At 49.4% G+C, this 23,000-nt stretch overlaps 2 protein-coding genes across 5 annotated transcripts in view; one reads left to right on the top strand and one right to left on the bottom strand.

Moving 5' to 3' along the window:
- LOC101951390 (Gfo/Idh/MocA-like oxidoreductase domain containing 1) overlaps nucleotides 1-23,000 on the top strand; it is a 344,332-nt gene that overhangs the window by 55,249 nt on the left and 266,083 nt on the right. The gene's annotated exons all lie outside the window — the stretch shown is intronic.
- The window catches only part of LOC101942945 (transmembrane protein 214), a 25,069-nt gene that overhangs the window by 953 nt on the left and 1,116 nt on the right, over nucleotides 1-23,000 (bottom strand). The window contains exons 2-8 of the mRNA XM_065582376.1: nucleotides 22,500-22,731; nucleotides 16,927-17,061; nucleotides 13,988-14,070; nucleotides 5,557-5,662; nucleotides 4,186-4,267; nucleotides 1,024-1,125; nucleotides 3-136 (exon numbers count right to left, since the gene is read on the bottom strand). Of these exons, the coding sequence (XP_065438448.1) occupies nucleotides 3-136; nucleotides 1,024-1,125; nucleotides 4,186-4,267; nucleotides 5,557-5,662; nucleotides 13,988-14,070; nucleotides 16,927-17,061; nucleotides 22,500-22,731 (874 nt within the window). The remainder of the gene's footprint in view (nucleotides 1-2; nucleotides 137-1,023; nucleotides 1,126-4,185; nucleotides 4,268-5,556; nucleotides 5,663-13,987; nucleotides 14,071-16,926; nucleotides 17,062-22,499; nucleotides 22,732-23,000) is intronic.

Raw genomic sequence — 23,000 nt, 5'->3', positions numbered from 1 at the left:
TCTCATGTCGGCAGGACAGTTTGGAGTGGCTCTGGACAGGAAGGAGGGGAAGTAGGTGTGCAGTGTGGTCTCCGGTTTAGCGCCAAACGCCAGCACTTTCAGCCGGGGGTACAACTGGCGTAACTGCTCCTGCAGGCTGAAGGACAGATCACATGAACACCTCTGCCCTGTGTGCTTGGCTTCACTGAGGCACGCTGAACACATGGCAAGGCCGGGCGCGCGCTCCTGGGAGCCAGAATACGAGCTAGGAGACGGCTCTCCAGCGGGGCTGCTGGCGAAGCGCGATTGTTCTCTCCTCCCAGGATGCACCGAGCGTTACGATCCCAGCCAGTGCCAATGTGGGAGCTCGTGTCCTGCTCAGGACCATGGGGAGGGGTGGCGAGCAGCCGCAGTTTCAGGAACATAACATTAGGACAGGCTCCCCTTGGCCAGTGCATCTCCTCTTCCAAGTCCCTTGCCCTTCCCCAGTCATTCTCTTGCTTTTCAGTTCCAGCCTCCTCCATCTGCTCACCCTTCACCGACTCGCCCTTCCTCCCACGGCTCTCTAGACTCGGACCCTCACGCACTCCCCCCCGCCCCCCCCGGAATGGCACTTGTGCATCCAGCTGCTGTGACACGGCTTTCCCTTGGACAGGTGCAATGGGAGCTTCCAGCACAACACACGCGCCCCAGCTCCCTGTCTGAAGACCAATCTGGTCTTCAAACTGACCGTGAACCAGGCCCCCTTTCATTCATTCACAGCATGTCGACCACACGTACATGCAAGCCTCGTTAGTTACAGAAAAGAACTCAGTTATTGAACCAACAAAGGTCAGGGAAATGAAGATACCAGCAGTCGCTCTCCTGAGCCCACGCCAGGTCCCCAGCGAGCGCCGCCTGCCTGGTAGGACATCTCACATGCCGCGGGCACCTGCCCAGCCACGCTGCTTTTCTCACTACCCATTTCTGCACTTGCTTGAAATAAAGCCCCAAGGGTTGCAAGTCACCAGTCCTGTATGGAGACCGTGGGCAAGTCAGCCATACCTGGGTGATAAGGAGTTGTTGGGCATAAAGGCAAAGTCCAAGAGTGGGAAAAAGTCCTTTGGTCCAATCATGCCAAAGCCTTTGGTCAGGTTAGCGTGCGTCCTGCAATGGAAAAACGTCAGGACAGAGGTTACAGGAATCATGTCACTGCAGGCAGCAGACAGATGGGAACCCCTGGGGGAGCTGGTTCCAAGGACTGTGCATGCTTCCTCCCCCACCACCCTCCCATCACGAGCACCTGAGCTCCAGGATTAGACACGAGATTCAATCCACGCTGCCTGATTTCAAAGTGGGAACATCAAACAAATCAGCCTGTAAAGCATCTCCTTTTGGACCCTCGGCAGTGCGAGGCTGCTTTGCTGTTAGCAGAATTTCCCCCGCTTGCTAACGCTCTTCCAAGGGATTGCTTCCGAAACAAGCAGCTGGTATGAACATTCACCACGTTTCAGGCCTCAAACGCAGGGAAGGTGCCAGTTCACTCCGAGAACACAGCTGTGGTGGGAGCGGAGTGCGTGGGTTTCAGAATCACCCCACGTCTATTTCAGGCCCAGTTTCGCTGTGACACATCACTGGCTGCTGAACAGGTGGAGAGTTGTCTTGTATATTCTGCAGCACTTTGTTCTAAGCAAAGAACCAAGCCCCTTGCCAGCTGCTCTACGGGCCCAACTCTGAAGCAGTATTAAAGGCTGAACCTTACAACACCCCATGCATCTGGAGACTACAGCCAAGGATCACTGAGCCGGGAGTAGATTAGCACCCCCAGGAACTCCATCAGGGTTGCGCTGATGCTGTACTTTTCACTCCCACTCTTCCAGCATGTCGTCTTGTGCAGTACACACGGTCTTTTGTTTCTACGCACTCAGCATTATATCAGACCGGCCTTTGACAAATGTCTCTCTCTCACACGCTCACCCCCACACCCTTTCTTCTTTACAGGCAACACACAAAGGAAACAATGGGCTTGTGCACTTGTTTGCTTCTTTATAATGAAGGGCTGGAATGGGGAGGCAAGAAAGGTGTTTGTGCTGGTTTCTAACCTTAGGAACATAGGCCGTATCTACTCGTTCTGGGAGTCTATGGACAACTAGCTCCCTGGCAGGACAGTGGCAATGGAGATAGGTTTCACTGTATGCTGTCAGAAGGGCTGGACTGTTTACTCAGGCTTCCGAAGGCTGAAGAACCAGGAGAAACACTGCCCAAGATCTGGCTCACACATGACAGATGTGACGTTCCCGAGGGAAAAGACAAACGGGGGGAAAACCCTTATTTAAAGTAAAAGCTTTTCAGGAATTCTCTTCTGTTGCTCTATGGTGGCTAAAGAACACGTCCCCTTTATCCTTCACATGGCTTCTCTAGAGCCCGTGCCCTAAAGCAGGGAATGGAGAAAGGCCATCTTGGGGACTGCATGTCGTCTGCCCTCCAAACTTCTACGCTACAGGTGAAAACGGCTATTGTGTGGCTGTCTACACAGCAATGAGCCCACACTCACAGTCCTCATTTCCATCAGTCTACGGGAACAAGAGACAGGAGAAGAGACCAGGAAACCTGGCTCCTGTCTCTGAAGGAGGGGAAAGGATAATTAAAGAGCTAGAGGATTTAGGCAGCCAGAGGCATTCGTGAGAGCAGCTCTCCCCCAGCTGCAGTCTAGATTCAGCCTATTCATTGTGGAGCCCATCCCTGAAAAAGTCTGTTCACCCCCTTCATAAAGCAAAGGAGCTTTCCCGTCTCCTGGGTGCACTTCCCCTCTTCTCCTGTGCCCACCATTTAGCCCCCGGCGTTCTCTCGGGAATGGACAGTGCACAGCCTTTGAATAATGACCCCACCATGTTCCACTAATGCGCCGCTGCACGGCCCGGCTATCTCGGCGATGAGCTGATGTCTATCCCCGTAGTATCGGCACAGCTTCCCCCCTCGGCTACTCCGCAGCCTCTCTTCCCAGGTCCTTCAGCCAGATATGCCCTGCACCTTTTTGGCAAGGATAATTCGATAAATTTGAACCCAATTCATGAGATGTCTAGTCCCGGGCTCTTTGTTGCTGGTGCCAATGTTCAAGGGGTCAGTGACAGTTCCATTGGGCTGTTAATTACAGGACCTACTACACCAAAATGAAGCCATAAACCTGTAATCCTAGTTTATGGATTCATGCAACACTCAGTATTTGTTAGCACAGGAATCTTCACCCAACACCCAGCCCAAGTGCAGCCGGGGGGAGCCTGCTCCATTCTCTCCCCAGGTTTGTCAAACACAAACGAGCACAGTTGCACAACAGAAGTGTCACCCCCGCCACACACACACACACACACACACACACACTGCGGTTGGGGAATTTTCAGTCGTTTGAGAGACAGAATGTCGTAACTAGGCACTAGGCAGCAGCAGCAGGAAGGACACGCACTCCATCTGCACAAGTCAACGTGTCGGCTGCCAGCACCTCCCACACCCAGTGAGCAGTCCACAACAGACACAGCCCAGCGAGCTCACTGACTCCCTATGAAAACTGGCCAAAGCTGGGTTCTCTCTCGTGCCACTTGCTTTAGATCTGGGTTGCTGCATTAGCAGCTGGCCAGGAACGCGAGGGCTGGACCTTATCGGCATCCAACGACGCAGCTCGCAGCTGTCCCAATCTCGGACCCAGGGCGCAGCCAGGGCTGCTTGAGGCTGAATGACAGTGTTCACTTCTCGCACTCCCTGCTCCTGAAGGAGGAGCAGAACACAGCCATTGATTCTCCAGAGGAGACCATGGGACACGTAGAACCAATCCTGCTCCTCAGCGATCCAGGGCTGCCAGGGTTCTGGCTTTAGGCGGGGAGTAGTCAGCACCGAGTTACAGAAAACAGACAGGCTAAAGGCCAAGATAACGAGATACAGTTATTACCGATACTTCGTTTCGACACTGTCACCCCACTGAGGTGGAGGTCATGGGTCAAACCTCACTGCAAGTCTAGGGAGCGTCACGTTTCCAACGCCAGGCCAGCGCGACAGTGTCAACCCCTGGTGAGGGCAGGAGCTCCCATCCCACTGGTCAAACTTGAATACGCACACTCCAGGTTCTTAATGTCAGCAGGCCAAGGGTACCCATGGCCCAGGAACTGCTGTACACGAGAACTGGGGCAGGCTTTATCCTTAACAGAGAGAGACCAATCTAATTCAGCTATAACTCACATCAGCAGCCGGTCCAAGTAGGCAATCGCATACGGGGAGAGGGACTTGATCCCCAGCACTGGAAGCATAATGCCAAGCCACACTGCATGAAAGGAGAAAGCTATTAGAACAGCACAGGGAGGACTCTCTGAAGCATTTCCTACCGACTGTCCGGCAACGCGACCAGCGTAAAAAGTACGGTAGGTATTTATCAGAGCTACTCGCCTGCCTGACGCTATCTGGGTCCAAAAGTGTGACCCAGACAGCTCTTGAAAGAGACAGGCAGGGAGATTAATGTTTTAAAGGGCCAGAAATATATGAGAGAGAGAGAGAGAGAGAGAGAGATGTTAACTGAAGGTATTATGCTCCCTCCACAATTCTGTTTACCCACAACACACTGCAAAGCTGAAGTCAGCTTTGGCATTAGAAAATAGGCAGCCTGTCAAAGCCAGGCTACAGGAATGGTGTGTCCTAGCACAGGCTGCGATGGTTGGGAACGCAGAGCTAAGGAAAGTACCGAATAAAACAACAGGAGAAGGAACTGTTACAGACTGGTGGGCTTGATAACGGCAAAGAGCTTTGTAACTTGTACAAATCAGACTACAAATACCACCAGCTAAAATGCGTATCTTTGAAGCTCCCCTTCTGTGTAAGGTGAATATGCTGGGAGAAAAGAATTGCTTTCCAGAAGGATACGTATGCCTCCTTTTTTGTATTGTGCCATTTTGCTTTGACAATCAATTAGATTAAGGCTACATCTACACTGCAGCTCTTGCCAGCATAACTTGTCACTCAGGGGTGTGAATAAACCAACCCCTGAACGACAAGTTATGCTGGCAAAAACGCTCATGTGCACAGCGCTACGTCGGCAGAAGAGCTTCTCCTGCTGACAGCTTCTGCCACTCGCAGAGGTGGGATTTTTATGCCGATAGGAGAGCTCTCTCCCGTAGGCACAGATCATCTTCACCACACACGCTGCAGCGAGAGCTGCAGCACTGCACGTATAGACATGGTTTAAGTTTGGTTCTTTGGTCTCTTGAACATTTTTAAGAATGCACCGTGAGTTTCCAAAGAAGTTAGGTGACCCCGGGCTTTTACTGTTGAAAATGATTTACCCCAGCAATGAAGAAGTCGTGAAAGTGAGGTAAGAGAAAGCTAATCCCATTAGAGAGAGGAGCCTCGCCACACATTTACAAGTCTTGCATGAATTATTTGGGGTCCCTCACCCACCGCGTCCCACAGCGTCATGCCTGCAGTGACCTGCCTTTGCTATCTCCGGTACGTGTCCTGTTTTCAAGTAGAGCAAAGCAAGTGCATGAGTGGAAATTAAGTTCATTCCCTGGATCTCCCCAGACTGCATCTTCTGGACTAGGCAGCTCATCCCATTCTTACCTTTCAGTCCTTCAGTGAGGTCTGTGAATCCAGCTTGTCCCAGAGCCCACATGATTGTGAGGCATTTCATTGGCCTGTTCTGATGGGACCGTAACAGCCCTAAGTACTGAAGGGAAAAATCAAACACGTTACATTAATTTAAGAAAACTCCACAGCTTCCCTCCCCCCATAACATTCTACCAAGAAAAGGCAGGGAAAGGCTCAGAGCAACATTTTACAAATGTGACCCCGCCGCTAAGCCGCTTTGTGCCATGGCTTTGACCTAGGAATTTGGGAACAGGAAACAATACGACAAGAGTAGCTGAAACGGAAGCGTTTGCACGAAGAGAGAGAACTATACAAGATTCAAAACAAAAAAGTCCTAACGCGAGACTAAAACAGAGGGTGTATTTTACATTTCGCGTCAGGCATTCCCCCCGGTGCAACTCAACGCAGCCGTATCAAAGCTGATCTATTGCTTCAAAAAACAGGAGGGGAACAAAGATGTGGTCCAGCAGCAGAAGAGTTCCCAAGATTAGGCGGCGAATGCCCTCTGTATCGGGTCAAAGGCCACAAGATACACACACGCCAAATAAATCAATGCTACCTGCAAGTGCACTTAAGATACAAGTGAGCTGCCACTAATATTATTAGCCCCAGAAGCTGAGACAGACAGCGGGGAAAAAGTGAAAACCTAGTGAGACGCCACTGCTGTGCACTCGGTTCTCTCCACGTCAGTTACTGGTCCCCACAGACTCTGGGCTTCAACTGCGCACAAATACTCAGACATACTGAAACAGCTCCACATTCTCCCCACACCCGCCCACATACACAGCTGCAGTCCCTGCCCTGACCAGATTACCCTTCAAGACAAGCTATCACAAATGGATGCAAAAGACAAGAGGAAAAGCCTGGAGAGCGCCAGGGGACGGCCGTAAGCTCCAGCCACGACAGGCGGGCTAGGAGCACAGCAGGATTTGGGTTTTTTTTAAACAAACAAACGAGAAGCTGCCCCTACCTGCCCCCATCCCCAGTACCGCTGTCACCAGCCGGATGATTGATTCTAGCTGTGAGCAGTGTGAAGGACAGGAGGCAGGCTGAACAAATCACATTAATGAACCCTGACTCAGAGGCTTGGAAAGCGGCCTAGTTCTTCATTTCCGGATTCTCAGTTTCATCAGCTGAACACCACTTATGGCCCCAGAAAGGCAATGTAGTAAGATGAGGCCTTGAGACATAAACCCTTAGTATCAGAGGCCCGGTATGAGGCCTGAACTAAAGTAATGGTCAAGACTTCGCTAACATAGAGCAAAGTTAAGCTGTGAGCCAGAGGCAGGCCCTGCTCACAAAAGTCGGCAAGAAGAACGCTGCTAATTGGACATAGAATCATAGAATATCAGGGTTGGAAGGGACCTCAGGAGGTATCTAGTCCCACCCCCTGCTCAAAGCAGGACCAATCCCAACTAAATCATCCCAGCCAGGGCTTTGTCAAGCCAGGCCTTAAAAACCTCCAAAGAAGGAGACTCCACCACCTCCCTAGGTAACCCATTCCAGTGCTTCACCATCCTCCTAGTGAAATAGTTTTTCCTAATATCCAACCTAGACCTCCCCCACTGCAATTTGAGACCATTACTCCTTGTTCTGTCATCTGCCACCACTGAGAACAGTCTAGATCCATCCTCTTTGGAACCCCCCTTCAGGTAGTTGAAAGCAGCTATCAAATCCCCCCTCATTCTTCTCTTCTGGAGACTAAACAATCCCAGTTCCCTCAGCCTCTCCTCACAAGTCATGTGCTCCAGCCCCCTAATCATTTTTGTTGCCCTCCGCTGGACTCTTTCCAATTTTTCCACATCCTTCTTGTAGTGTGGGGCCCAAAACTGGACACAGTACTCCAGATGAGGCCTCACCGATGTCGAATAGAGGGGAACGATCACGTTCCTCGATCCGCTGGCAATGCCCCTACTTATACAGCCCAAAATGCCGTTAGCCTTCTTGGCAACAAGAGCACACTGTTGACTCATATCCAGCTTCTCATCCACTGTGACCCCTAGGTCCTTTTCTGCAGAACTGCTACCTAGCCACTCGGTCCCTAGTCTGTAGCAGTGCATGGGATTCTTCCGTCCTAAGTGCAAGACTCTGCACTTGTCCTTGTTGAACCTCATCAGGTTTTTTTTGGCCCAATCCTCTAATTTGTCTAGGTCCCTCTGTATCCGATCCCTACCCTCTAGTGTATCTACCACGCCTCCTAGTTTAGTGTCATCTGCAAACTTGCTGAGAGTGCAGTCCACACCATCTTCCAGATCATTAATAAAGATATTAAACAAAACCGGCCCCAAGACCGACCCTTGGGGCACTCCGCTTGAAACCGGCTGCCAACTAGACATGGAGCCATTGATCACTACCCGTTGAGCCCGACGATCTAGCCAGCTTTCTATCCACCTTACAATCCATTCATCCAGCCCATACTTCTTTAACTTGCTGGCAAGAATACTGTGGGAGACCGTATCAAAAGCTTTGCTAAAGTCAAGGAATAACACATCCACTGCTTTCCCCTCATCCACAGAGCCAGTTATCTCATCATAGAAGGCAATTAGGTTAGTCAGGCACGACTTCCCCTTGGTGAATCAATGCTGACTGTTCCTGATCACTTTCCTCTCCTCTAAGTGTTTCATAATTGATTCCTTGAGGACCTACTCCATGATTTTTCCAGGGATTGAGGTGAGGCTGACTGGCCTGTAGTTCCCCAGATCCTCCTTCTTCCCTTTTTTAAAGATGGGCACTACATTAGCCTTTTTCCAGTCATCTGGGACCTCCCCCAATCGCCATGAGTTTTCAAAAATAATGGCCAATGGCTGTGCAATCTCATCTGCCAACTCCTTTAGCACCCTCGGATGCAGCGCATCTGGCCCCATGGACTTGTGCACGTCCAGTTTTTCTAAATAGTCCTGAACCACTTCTTTCTCCACAGAGGGCTGGTCACCTTCTCCCCATACTGTGCTGCCCAGTGCAGCAGTCTGGGAGCTGACCTTGTTCATGAAGACAGAGGCAAAAAAAATCATTGAGTACATTAGCTTTTTCCACATCCTCGGTCACTAGGTTGCCTCCCTCATTCAGTAAGGGGCCCACACTTTTCTTGACTTTCTTCTTGTTGCTAACATACCTGAGGAAACCCTTCTTGTTACTCTTAACATCTCTCGCTAGCTGCAACTCCAAGTGTGATTTGGCCTTCCTGATTTCACTCCTGCAGGCCTGAGCAATATTTTTATACTCCTCCCTGGTCATTTATCCAGTCTTCCACTTCTTGTAAGCTTCTTTTTTGCCTTTAAGGTCAGCAAGGATTTCACTGTTTAGCCAAGCTGGTCGTCTGCCATATTTACTATTGTGACGAACTGGGCCTGTTCTCACTGTGGTCTGAGAATGCTGACAGGGGAGTGTGGCTGGGATAGTCTGCATTGGAGGATGGGATCTGCCCGAGGGCGCATACCTGAGTGTGTAACATGAGAACCCAGGAAGGGGTTGAAGGCCAGGTGACTCCTGAGCCCGGGAAACTGAACAAAGGCTGTGGGAGGGGTCGCTGAAGGGAGAGTGCTGGAAGCGAGCTGGAGAGATGGCTGGGAGACAGAGATGGCTCTGACCCCCCTGAAGGGGGGTGGGCTGGAATGCCCTGGGACCCCAAGCTGGACTTAACTGAGGGGGTCCTGTTGTCTGTGCCTGCAAGACCTGTCTTGGACTGTATTCCTGTCATCCAAATAAACCTTCTGCTTTACTGGCTGGCTGAGAGTCATGGTGAATCGCAGGAAGCCGGGGGTGCAGGGCCCTGAGTCCCCCAATACTCCGTGACAACTATTCTTTCTACACATTGGGATGGTTTGTTCCTGCAACCGCAATAAGGATTCTTTAAAATACATATACACATATATAAAGTGTATCAAGTACTGATAGGATAAACACGTGCCAGGATGGCACCAGAACATTCCGGTACAAACACATTCCACAGAGATAATGAGGAAGAGGCTGACCCATCCTAAAGACACAGTCAAAAGGAGAATATGATGGATAGACTTGTTTGTTCGAACATGTACTAGGAGAGAGGCAGCACCCCAACACGCAGAGGGGTTGTACCTCAATACGGCAGGAGTGATGTGTAACTTGTTTGTACCTGTGTATAAGAATGCATCCCTGAGTGGACGTCTTTGTCCTGCCTAGGGGGCAGTGGAGAGCCCCACCACTGACTGATCCGGTCCGTTGTCAGGGGGCACTATGTACTAGCAGAACCGTAGACATCTGATCCGGGGAGCTAGAGACTGTTTTGTTTGGCAATAAACCTGGCTACCTTATCGGAGTCTGTGGTCATTGGGGGTTCTCTTGGGTTTGCTGTGTCAGCCATCTGCAGAGCCGGGGCAGCTCACAGAGGGAACACACGCACGCAGCCGACTGTTATCAACATTGAACAGAGCAGAGCACCACACCGGTGGCATCTGATGACACTGGTGACCCCAACCGCTGATCTGGTGAGTAAGCGAGCTGCCCGCTGTAGGAATCGTGATCTAACATGGCAGAAAACCACGAGCTAGGGAACCCCCTTAATCCCTCCCTGCAAATCCCGACAGAGTTTTAAAAATATAATGGGGAAGAAACATGGAATTAAATTTGTAAGGCTAGGGCAGAAACTGTAGCCTTGAAATGTAGAATATTGCAAACTATAACCATGGCTGTTAAAGGGTTAAGACAACAGGCCACAAAATTGGCGGGGCAAGTAACAGAAACAAAGGAAGTGTTCAAAGAATCAGCAGAAGCTACAAAGCCCTGGACTGCTCTCTCCTTGCGGGGCGGCAAGCAGTCCACAGACAACCAGCACAGGAACAGACTCAAACACTGGAAACAGCTGCAAGGAACCTACAAAAAATACATGTGCCGTCCCCGGTTATAAATATTAGGGGTAAACAGCAGGCTTCCGGTAGCTCCCCTGTGCCTGAAGAATGGGGACAGAAGTGGAAAAAGGGGGCCCTAGTAAAATTAAAAGATGAAACGGGGTCCACTGCATTGCAACCACCACCTTATGCTAAAAGCCAGGTTCTGGTCAAACCTAAACCGGGACCTAGACTGGTGCCTGTCAGAACAGGACAAGTAAGTGCACAGAAGGAAAGAGTAGCACATAATACTTTCACAGAACTGGTAAATCAGATGAAGGAAAATATGGAACAGTTCACAGAGCACATTAGGAGACAGGAGCTGCGACTCGATCGCAGGGGAGTGAATAAAAAAGAATTTCAAAGTAAAAAACCAAAATTAAGTGGGTTAACACCTAGAATTGATGCATTAACACATGGAGTTGCCCAAAACCGGTTAACTGCAGCAAAAAAGGGCACTCCTGCAATCCATCTGGCATGCACACAAAAGCAACAGACACGGGGGGAACAAATTCAGGTTTTCCAAGAGCAGGTAACTCTTCTCTCAAAGCCAGGATAAAAACCAGGGGTGCAGTTCCCAACTGTGCTGGTTCCCAACTGCTTTGACCCACAGAACCTCACTCCGCGCTCGTATCTAAAAATTTAATCTTCTTTCTCAAATATTTTTAACCGGTTAAGTGTTTTCCTTTACATGCTTCCTCAGTTTGCTAAACTCGCTGCTGCTGCCTGTACTTTCAAATACACCTCTATCTTGATATAACACTGTCCTCAGGAGCCAAAAAAATCTTACCGCATTATGGGTGAAACCGCGTTATATCGAACTTTCTTTGATCCACCAGAGTGCGCAGGCCCGCCCCCCCCGCCCCCCCCCCCCGAGCACTGCTTTACCACGTTATAGCCGAATTCGTGTTATATTGGGTCGCGTTATATCGAGGTAGCGGTGTACCTTGATAGAGTTAATCTCTCTTGGCTCAGGTCTCGCTACCTTCCTAGGTTGCTCTTCACTCCCCCCTTTCCCCCACCTCTCCTCACTTCAACTCTCTGTCTCTGTTTTAAAAGTCAAAAGTTATAGTTTTTACAGAAACCTCCAAAAGATAAAGCAACTGAAAACAGAACAAAACAAGAAAAAAAGAAAAGATAAAAACTTTACTTTAAATAAATCCAATAAATTAATTATTTTAACCCTTCAGGAATGCAACAGCTGGAATTATTCCTAACTTTCTTGAAGATATGGTTATCTGATACCAAGGGTTTATGGTTCAGGGCCTCATTGATTACAGGCAGAATAACTGATGCTTCTTAGGTGATGCCTAGTCAATGAATGTGGGAATTTTCTGTAATGTTTTTATGATCCATATGCCAGCTTCGGTAGCCCTGTGCACTTGGTACGGCTATCCACTGAGGCCTGGTCTAACCTTCCTCAACATAATGATGTCGCTCAGGGGTGTGCAAAATCCACCTCCGAGTGACACAGCTAAGGCAACCTAACCCCAGGGTGGACGCAGCTAAGGCGACCTAACCCTCGGTGTAGATGCGGCTACGGCAACAGAAGGATGCTTCCATCAACTGAGCTACTGCTGCTCGGGGAGACAGATACGTCAATGGAATCACCCGTTCTGCGGCTGCTGCAGTATGGCTACGGTGCGGCAGCTGTGCCCCCATCACGCCCGTAGTGCGGGCATTGCCTAGCTGGAAGCAGACTCTTCACAAGGACTCGCTCCAATCCACATGTGTGACTGGAGAATCTGGAAGGCTCAATGGAGCAGCAGAGAAGAAAAGACCTAAGCTGGAAACCCAAAGAGGGAGTCAGGTGTGGACAGACATCTCTCAAGGGGGGTCTGCTGGGACAGAGACAGAGAACAGAGCGATCCTACCCTGCCAGGAGCAGCGGCAAGAGACCTCTGGTTTTCCCCAGTATCCTAGTTCTTGCAAGCAGGTGCACGGCACATGCGCCGTGTGAGAGAGAAGCTCGCACAGCCCCAGGACGCAATATGCCGGACTCTGCTGTTAGTGCCATTAGCCCCTCACTTTTCTAAACACACTTCCATCCAGCTCGAACGCCTGTCAGCCTGTCTGTCGCCGATACAGGGCCACAGCAAGCTCCCCCGGCCGCTGCACAGCACGGGGAGCTGGGGCAGACAGCACAGACAGCTGCATCCCAAAGTGAGACTGAGCGAGTCACTGTGGAGGCCTGGGGGTTGGATTTTTTAACATTCATTAAAGAAACTGCCTGTTCCACAGTGGCTCACAGAAACCTTCAGAGCCAGGCCAAAGAGCAATTTTATGGAGGGACAAAGGGGGGGAAGTTCATAGCACCCAGCTAACTCCAGGTTTTCCAGGGTGTGGCCTTCCAGCACTCAGCTGTGCCATCCAATTCTCACAGGTGGGGCCCCATCCACTCCCGCCTTTTCTTCTTCTTCAAACAAACCATGAGAGGTCACATAAAAGTGAAACTGTGGTTTGGTCTGGGTCACAGGAACACAGGGTTCAAACTATAATGGGCCAGAAAAGCAGCGTCACAGCACAATGGGATAGCACAAGACAGAGCCACAGCCCAGGGCACAACAGTAGTGACCGCGTGGCCCACGTGCCAAGGTCAGTGGCGTTCGTTTGCTTTGAATGAGTGCGATATTAAAAAAGTGGATCTCATCTCATCACTAATTAACACCAATAAGCAAAGCTAACGGGTAAACTTCCTTCTCCACTCTCTCCAGCGCAGAGACAAGGGTGCAGTGCCCTCTAACAGGGAAACAGGTTACTAGACAGGAATGAGATTCTTCAAGGGAGTGGCACAATGTGGTACCTGTATTTACTGGGGCTCTACGTGTCTGGGCGGGAACACTGACATCCACCTGTTTATGGTGGGCTATTTCTACCCTCTGGAAACTTTCCGACCACGTCCCTTTCGGGAAGGCAGCTGTCAGGAATATACTCTCTTTCAGTAGCTCTCAACCTTTCCAAACAACCGTACCCCCTTCAGGAGTCTGGTTTGTCTTTCGTACCCCCAAGTTTCACCTCACTTTAAAAACGACTTGCTTACACAATCAGACATAAAAATACAAAAGTGTCACAGCACACTAGTACTGACAAATTACTTACTTTCTCGCTGTTACCGTACAATTATAAAATAAATCGATTGGAATATAAATACTGTACTTACATGTCAGTGTGTAGTGTATAAAGAACAGTAGAAACAAGTCAGTGTCTAAGAAATTTTAGTTTGTACTGATTTCGCTAGTACTTTTTATGTAGCCCGTTGAAAAACGAGGCAAATCTCTAGATGAGTTGATGTACCCCCTGGAAGAGCTCTGCGTACCCCTGGTTGAGACCCACAGCTCTATCTCAATTAGCCATCAGTATGTTCTATGCATGCCGGTCAGCACAAGGCACGTGGCTCTCTCCATTAAGCTAAGCAGATCCCTTGTGGCTCACGAAGCACGAGATCTTTCTGAAGGACCGGCCGGACCCGCTGGATAGGGGGGGAATCACTGTTCGGTTTTACAAGCAGGCCAGCCTAGTAGCTGGACACACATTCCGCTCACCTTGCCCAGATTCACTGTTGCCATTTTAGGCTTGTCCAACACCACTGCCTGTATGCAGATCCGGTATCCATGCAGCGACTCCCCTGCAAAACACGCCACACCAGACTCAGACTAAGCTGGAGGTTATGTTGCTTTTAAACACATCTCCCTCCCGTCCCCACAATGCCCAAAAATGGAAGGGTTACCCCCCATCCACCGCCAAACAGCACACCCAGCTGGGTTCACACAACCCGCCCCCCTGTCCAGCAGCACTCACTCTCTCTCGCCCACTAAGCCTTTCATAGCAGAGGTGGGGTCCAGCATAATGCTTTGGGGTCCGCTTCCTTCTGATCCACTCTCCTTGCTTTCCATTCCCATTCTGGGTCCCTCCCTCTGAGCTCAGCGGTGCTGTGAACACACACCTGCCTCTGCTAGAGGGGAAGCACAGTCCCACCCCGGGAGATAATCACCCCCACTGTGGTGAACCCCAGCAGCCCCTGCCCCACTCACTCCACAACGGAGTCACCAATAGCTTCTCCAGGCAGAAAAACCTCCTGCCTAGCCCAGGCGTCCAAGGAATGCAGAGGTGGCTGCTGCTGGCTCCCAGACAGATTCTGCCCCGGGGTAACTCGGTGGAGCAGCCTGGGGCTAACCCCACCCTCGTTTAAATGAAAAAGGGACACGGGGGAGGGGAGCAGGAAGACAGTGGCCGGTGATGGTTATGAGAAGCAGTAAGGAGTCGTGCACACTGCAGCACTAAACCTGTGGCAGCTCCCTGTGAATTAAAAAGGGAAGGGGGAAGCAGCACAGGAAGCGCCTTCCGATTGTGGGATCAGCACATGCCTGGAATGGCTCTGCTAAAATGATCAGCAGTGAAATAGTTAATGTTAGTATTTATGTTATCTTTAGGTTTCAGAGTCAACACTGGTTGAGACAAATGAGGCAATTCACCCCTCTCAGAGCTATTGTTTCAGGCAGCCCCCAGATTTACAAATCGACAGCCTCCGTTCACACGCTGGTCACATGTTCCCGGTTTTCTTATTTAAACAACAGCTCAGGTTCTGGATCGGTTTGCCGGGGAGGGGGATGGACGGACGGACTGGGACTGCAGCAAACTTTGCAGCCACAAGACATGCAGCCCCCCAGCAATGACGGCGTGCACACTGCAAGCATCATATGATGATCACTCTAGGCTTGCTTTTGAAGCTTTGGCGTGTGCCAAAAATACAAGGGAAAAAAGGGGCTGGGAGGAGGGTATTTTCTGGGAGGCGTTCTCAGCTCAGGAATTCCCTCCCTGCCACGGTCCAATAGAGCCCAAATCTAAGCTGTAACTATCAGAAATGCAAATCAATCAGCACAGGCTCCCCCCAGCAGTCGGCACGCTTTACCATACAAGCTGTGAGGATGGCTGCTAGCGATAAACAGAAATACACAGATTCCTGTAGCTTAGGGTTACCATATTCAAACATTTAAAAAAGAGGACACTCCAGGGGGCCCTGGTCCCGCCCCCGGCCCTGCCCCAACTCCGCCCCTTCCCCGCCCCAACCCCACCCCTTCTCCGCCCCCATTCCAACCCTTTCCCCAAAGTCCCTGCCCCAACTCTGCCCCCTCCTCTGAGCACCCCGCATTCCCCCTCCTCCCTCCCGCTCTGATCTTGGTTGGGGGTTGCTAAGTGCTTCCCTGCTCCCCATTTGCCCTCCAGCCTCTGCACCCCCCCACAGCCTCTGTGCCCCCTGCTCCCCACTCGCCCTGCAGCCTCTGCACCCCCCCTGCAGCCTCTGTGCCTCCTGCTCCCCACTCGCCCTGCAGCCTCTGCACACCCCCCTGCAGCCTCTGTGCCTCCTGCTCCCCACTCGCCCTGCAGCCTCTGCACACCCCCCTGCAGCCTCTGTGCCTCCTGCTCCCCACTCGCCCTGCAGCCTCTGCACCCCCCCCACAGCCTCTGTGCCCCCTGCTCCCCACTCGCCCTGCAGCCTCTGCACACCCCCCCCCGCAGCCTCTGGGCCTCCTGCTCTCCACTCGCCCTGCAGCCTCTGCACCCCCCCCACAGCCTCTGTGCCCCCTGCTCCCCACTCGCCCTGCAGCCTCTGCACCCCCCCCCTGCAGCCTCCACACACACACACACACACACACACACACACCCCGTTCCCCCTCACCCAGCAGAGGGAGAGCTGCAGGCTCCACGTGCACTCAAACACTTCCTCGCTGCTCTGTGGGGGAGGAGGGAGCGGGGGAGGGACTCTGGCTGCTAGAGGCCCTAGTGGCTGCGAGCGGCTTTCAATCAGGCCAGGTGTCCAAACAGCCACGCCGCACTCCGCAGGAGGGGAAATCCCGGACATTTCTACTTCATTAGAAATCCCCCCCGGACGGCCATTTAAGACTGAAAAAGCCAGACATGTCCGGGGAAACCTGGACGGATGGTAACCCTACTGTAGCTTCAAAACCTTCCTGAGCCCCAGAATGTCTCAAACCTACTAGCTCTAGGCTGGGCCTGCTCTTGGAACAACACAACACAGGCAGTGCCTGTAGCCTAGAGATTCATAGATTCATAGACTCTAGGACTGGAAGGGACCTCGAGAGGTCATCGAGTCCAGTCCCCTGCCCGCATGGCAGGACCAAATACTGTCTAGACCATCCCTGATAGACATTTATCTAACCTACTCTTAAATATCTCCAGAGATGGAGATTCCACAACCTCCCTAGGCAATTTATTCCAGTGTTTAACCATCCTGACAGTTAGGAACTTTTTCCTAATGTCCAACCTAGACCTCCCTTGCTGCAGTTTAAACCCATTGCTTCTGGTTCTATCCTTAGAGGCTAAGGTGAAAAAGTTTTCTCCCTCCTCCTTATGACACCCTTTTAGATACCTGAAAACTGCTATCATGTCCCCTCTCAGTCTTCTCTTTTCCAAACTAAACAATCCACTGAACTGACCGGGCTCTGGTCCAGTTGGCTCTTACCAGGAGTTTTGTCCAGCTCTTGCAACATCGTATAAATACAGTGATCGAAGAAGAGCTCCAGCACGCTGGAGGCTTTCACTAGCAGGGACTTGATGATGCTTCTCAGCTCCTTGTTCACGAGACTGTAGGGGTAATCTGGAGCCAGAAGAACACACAAGTATGAGGGAATTTCATGGGCCCACATTAACGCATGCTACTATCAAAGCTTGCAAGTGGCTTCAAGGAAACATGGCAATCCCAGACCATGTGCAATGCAGGATCAACAAGCAACTCTTATTCTCAGTTATGCCAGAGTACATGTGCGGAGTTTAGGAATAAAAAGATTATTTTCTAACTGCTGATTTCACCGGAGTCCCGTGGGATTTGGGGGAAAAAACCTCGCAGTTCTGCCTCTGTCTTCTAATCTACAGGAACGAGTGCTGCATTCAGAACCTTGGTGGTTTGGCAATGCATAAAGCAGAAGAGACTCCTGCAAATAATCTCTCTTTACAATTGTCCCTTTCAAGACGGATGAACAGAGACCTTTGTATTCAGATTCTTGCTTGCAGGTAGACCCAGAACCACCAATGGAGCAAGTCATGCTGGCCTGTGATTAAATCCCAGGCATCAGCGGTACTCCAGCAGTGGGTTAGCAAGGACCACAGGGGTTCTTAAACTGCAGGTGGGAATCCGCTGGGGAGGGGGGGGGGTCACAAATATATGCACAAAACAGAGAGCAACTGCTATAAACTAGATCACTTCAATCTACCATTTCAGAAAGTTACACACACCTTTCCATCGCAATGTAGTGCATTTACTTCCAAAAGCCCTGTAAACATACAACGCAGCAACCATTGTTCCTAAACAAAGGATACGTTTGTAGTGTCTCCACCTTCAGGAAGCTGGACTCTGATCACTGTGGTATCGTTGTTTTGAGACTAAAAAGGTGGGACTGAGACAACATTAGAGGGCTTGACTGTTCAGCAGCTGAAGAGCCGCATTAAACCGCAGACCAATCACAACACTGAGATCAGCAAAAAAACGTAATTTATAATGTAACAGTCGGCCACACAGGCGGGGTGGTGCTTGGGGGGGGAGCCCTTGCAGGGGCAATAGCCACTCCAAATCTGCCTTAGCCCCCCCACCCGGAGCCAACCTTCCCAGCACACATGTCAAACGTTGCACAGAAGTAAGGGTGGCATGGCATGGCATTGCCACCCTTACTTCTGCAGTCCTGCACTACTGCTGCTGGTGGCAACGCTGCCTTCAGAGCTGGGCATCCAGCCAGCAGCCGCCGCTCTCCAGCCACCCAGCTCTGAAGGCAGCGCGCTGCTCCTGGCCGTGACGCGGCTTTCAGAGCTGGGAGGCTGTGAAAAGTGATTAACAAACATACAAATATCACTTTTCACAGCAGACTTAGCGCCCCATTGCCACCCTTACTTCTGCGCTGCTGCTGGCGACGGGACTGCCTTCAGAGCTGCCCGGCTCTGTAGCTGTGTCTCCGTCAGCAGCAGCGCAGAAGTTAAGGTAGTAATGGGGCGCGAAGTCTACTGTGAAAAGCGATAGACAAAGTTTCTTTGTGTCCTCCCCAGTATTGAACAGTAACTATTTAACAAATTAACGTTTATCCTTTAACAATCATTCAATAAAAAATGGGTTTTAGTCTTAATTTAAAAGCAGTGAGAAAATGTAAATTCATTTTGAACAGGGTTATAAATTTAGCATTTAAAATAGTGTTAAATAGAAAAAGATGTTTTTAATTTATCAGAGGAGTCGCAATCAGAGGCTTGCTGTTTGAAAGGGGTTGCCAATACAAAAAGTTTGAGGACCACGGCCATGCAGGAACTTTAAAACCACAGGTGAGAAAATGTAGGCTCTTGTGGAGCAGGTAGGATTAAGGAAAGTCCCTGATTTGTCAGTCCTCTGCCATGTGCGAAGATAGTGACTTTTTAACTGGCATATATAGACATCGAATTACAGAAGGATACAAAATGAAACAAATGCCCCATGCTTTATCGGCGCAGTCACAGATGAGGTTTCGGATTCTGTTCCACCCTCGAGGTACACAAAAGCCTTCCGACTGAGGAAAAGCTACTTTTTAAATGAAAAATCTCTCGTTCTGTATAACGTGCACCCATGCCAAGTACCTGAAACAGATGGGCGCCAGCACACGGCTCATATGCAGAGGGAGCTTTCAAATCCAAAGATTAAAATTCAGTGGCTGCTTGGAAACCAGTCTCCAGGTTTCCTCTGCTGGTTGCTGAACTAGCAGAAGCCAGTATCAAAAATGTTGTGCAAGCCTAGCATAGATAAGGCCAAAGTCAACATGTTCAGCACTTCGCTCCTTTAGCCCTCAGATGCCTATATTCCAAGGCCAGAAGGGACTATGGGGACCATCCAGTCCAGTGGTCCCCACACCTTTTACGTCGTGCCCCTCCTTACCGCTGTCCATGCTCCCCACACCCACCCTGGGAGCCTTGCTTGGGAGCCAGGGCTAGCAACACAACTGGGGGCGGAGCCGGTGGTGGGTGGGGGCCAACGGTCGGAGGGGGGCGAGGGAGCCAGGGCTGCTCCCTCCCCCCATGGGGGTTGGCCTGGGCTCCGCCACTCCCCCCAATGTTCCCCTGCACCCCCTTAAACATTCCTCCCCTCCCCCCAGCAGGGTGCACCCCACAGTTTGGGGACCATTGATCTAGTCTGACTTCCTGAGAACTTCAAAAATAATTCCTAGAGCCTATCTTAATTTAAAAATGGTCAGTGATGGAGAATCCACCACAGCCCTTGGTAAGTTGTTCCACTGGTTAATTACTCTCCCTGTTAAACATTTACCTTATTGCCAGTCTGAATTTGTCTAGCTTCAACCCCTATCCATTGGATCTTTCTCTGCTCGACTGAAGAGCCCATTATCAACTATTTATTCCCCATGTAAATACTTACAGACTGATCAAGTCACCCCTTAACCTTCTCTTTACTAAGCTAAATAGATGGAGCTCCTTGAGTCTATCATTATAAGGCAGGTTTTCTAATCCTTTAATCATATTCATGGCTCTTCTCTGACCCCTCTCCAAATTATCAACATCCTTCTTGAACTGTGGGCACCGAAACTGGACCCAGTACTCCAGTAGCAGTCCCGTTAATGCCAAATACAGAGGTCAAATAACCTCTCTGCTCCTACTGGAGATTTACATGTATGCATCCCAGGATCACATTAGCTCTTTTGGCCCCAGCGTCACAATGGGAGATCACGTTCAGCTGATTATATGTAAAAATGGCTTGCATTCTTCTTACTCGATATATACATTTAGCCATATTAAAACACACATTGTTTTGGTAAACTGGGTGCAAGCAGAGACCCAGATAGCTCTGAATCAGGGACCTGTCCCCTTCAATATTACCCCCTCCCCAGTTTTTGGGTCATCTGCAAACTTTATCTGGGATGATTTTATGTTTTCTTCTAGGTCATTGATAAAAAGGTTAAAGAGCGTACAGCCTAGAACTGATCCCAGCAGGATCCCCCACTAGAAACACACCTCATTTACAATTACATTTTGAGACCTATCTGTGAGCCAGTTTTGAATCCATTTAATGTGTGCAGTGTTAATTTTATATCATTCTAGTTTTCTAATAAAAATGTTATGGGGTGCCATCAAATGCCTATAGAGAAGTCTAAGTAGATTATCTCAACACTATTACATTGATCAAATAAACTCGTAATCTCATAAAGAAAAGATGTTAAGTTAGTTTGACAGGGTTGATCTTCATACACCCATGTTGCTTTGCACTAATTACATTACCCTATTAATAGTCTCGTATCAGCTGCTGCATTATCTGGCCAGGGGTCAATGTCAGCCTGACAGGCCGATAGTTACCTGGGTCATCCCGTTTACCCTTTCAAACACTGGCACATCAGCAGCCTTCTTTCAACCTTCTGGAACTTCCCCAGGGCTCCAAGACTTATTGAAAAATCAACATGAATGGCCCAGCTCTTTCAAAACTCTTGGATGCAAGTCATCAAGACCCACTGATTTAAAAGAGTCTAACTTTAGTAGCTGCTGTTTAACATCCTCCAGAGATGCCAGTGGAGTGGGAAGAGAGTTATCGTCACCATAGGATGAGACTGTACCATGTGTCTTTTCCCAAATACAGAATAGAAATATTTATTGAACAGTTTTGTCTCTTCTGCATTATTATTGATAATTCTACCATTTCCATTGAGTAGTGGACCAATACCATTGTCAGGATTCTTTTTGTTCCTAACATATTTAAAAAACTCCTTATTATCCTGAACTCTGCAGCCATAGATTTCTCCTTGTGTCCCTTGGCTTCCCTGATCAAAAATTTTCTACAATTTTTAACTTCTGATTTATATTCATTACTATCAACTTACCCTTTCTTCTATTTGTTATATATATTATATATTTTTATAGCTGCCTCCACTTCCCCTCTAAGCCAGATCTTTTTTTTTTTTTAATCAGCACGGCCTTCTTCCTCGATTGTGAGATTGTGCCTTTGGAGGCAACTAGTCAAGTGTCTTTAAATGATTCCCAATTATCATTCACGTTTTTCTGATTAAACTCTTCCTCCCAACTGATCTGGCTCATAATTGTTTTCAGCTTTGTGAAATTGGCCCTATTAAAGCACCAAATATGTATATGACTGGTCTGGACTTTATGCTGGTTGTGCATTATAAATGATCAAGTCATGATCACTTGTACCTAAGCTACCATTAATTTTTAGTTCTGAGACCAGTTCCTCTCTATCTGTTAGGATGAGAGATAATGCAGAATTTCTTTCCCCGGGTTGGCTGCAACTTTCTGGGTTAGGAAATTGTCATCTGTTCTGTTGACTACTGGCAGCATGAGACCTCCCACATGTGTCACTCAAACTAAAGTCCCACGTGATTATGCACCTTTTTTCCTACACATTATAGACAGGTGCATAAGGAAGCTGACATCTGGTTCCCTGCTGCGATTTGATGCTCTGTAGCAGACACCAACTAATACCCCATCTTGTGCTCTCACCCGCCAGGACCACGATCTGTGCCTGTGAGGGACAAAAGAACTACAATCCTGATGAGGGCTGGTTTTCTTTAGCATATTGTGTATTAACTCAACCTCAGGTTCAAGATTTTTCCTCGGTGACGTAAATATGCAAGGATAAAAATGGGAGCAGGTTTGTAAGGAAGGGATCAATTTGGGTTTAAAATGAGACCTGAATCTTAGAGTTACAGTTAGAAAGTTTCCTTATGGTGATTAGATAACTAGCTATTAAGCAGATTGGCTAATTTTAAGCGCCATGTCACGCAGACCTGCTCTGAGCAGAGTGATAAAAATGCCTGAGTTCTGTTTACACCACAGGTTCCACCACCGCAACCTCTTTTCTGAACGCACCCGTGGGTGTTGAGTTATGGGCCCATTTTTGCCTAGCTCAAGGGTGCATGAGAACTGACCAAGCTGTCTGTGTTAGCAGGCTGGCATCAGTGTTTGTAACACAGCATGCAAGAGCAGAGCATCGCTATCAGGATGAGGTTTTACTGCCCTCATGCCACTCAAGCATTTCACACCAGACAGTTTGTTATTTAAAGAGTCACTGACCAGGAGTATGCTGGCTGAGCGTGGGGTCACTCCGAGGGGTCTGCAGCTTGTAGTTTAGATACCCAGCCAGGTCTTTAACCCACACAGACGGGTTCTCAGGAAACACGTTCTGACTTTTATCCAGCTCCTTCTGAAGTTCTGTCAAATCAAGCTGTAAAAGACACACAAAGAACATGGTATAAAATCTCAGTCTGAGATTCAGAGAACGGCTCTCGGTATGGAAAAGCAAGATCTGAAATATAAGTTAGTTCAGGAAGATTGTGTAAAAAGACAGCTGAACTAAATTTCCATCTGTACTGGTGCAAAAAGAGCCCTGCATTTCCAAAACAGGACATACAGGCTTCCTAGAGCCGCAACCATCACTGTTCCCCGGACTCGCCAATCCTTTGCATCATGACATGAATAACAGCAGTTGTATTGACGCACAAGATCTGGTTTTGTTTTTTTATATAGAAACTATCAAAACCAGTGAAGCCCAGTGCTGAGGGCGAAGAGAAGAAT

Source organism: Chrysemys picta, chromosome 2 (assembly GCF_011386835.1).
Source record: "Chrysemys picta bellii isolate R12L10 chromosome 2, ASM1138683v2, whole genome shotgun sequence".
Lineage (NCBI taxonomy): Eukaryota > Metazoa > Chordata > Testudines > Emydidae > Chrysemys > Chrysemys picta.
The sequence above is the reverse complement of the archived record's forward strand: the minus strand, read 5'-3'. Positions and strand labels throughout refer to the sequence as shown.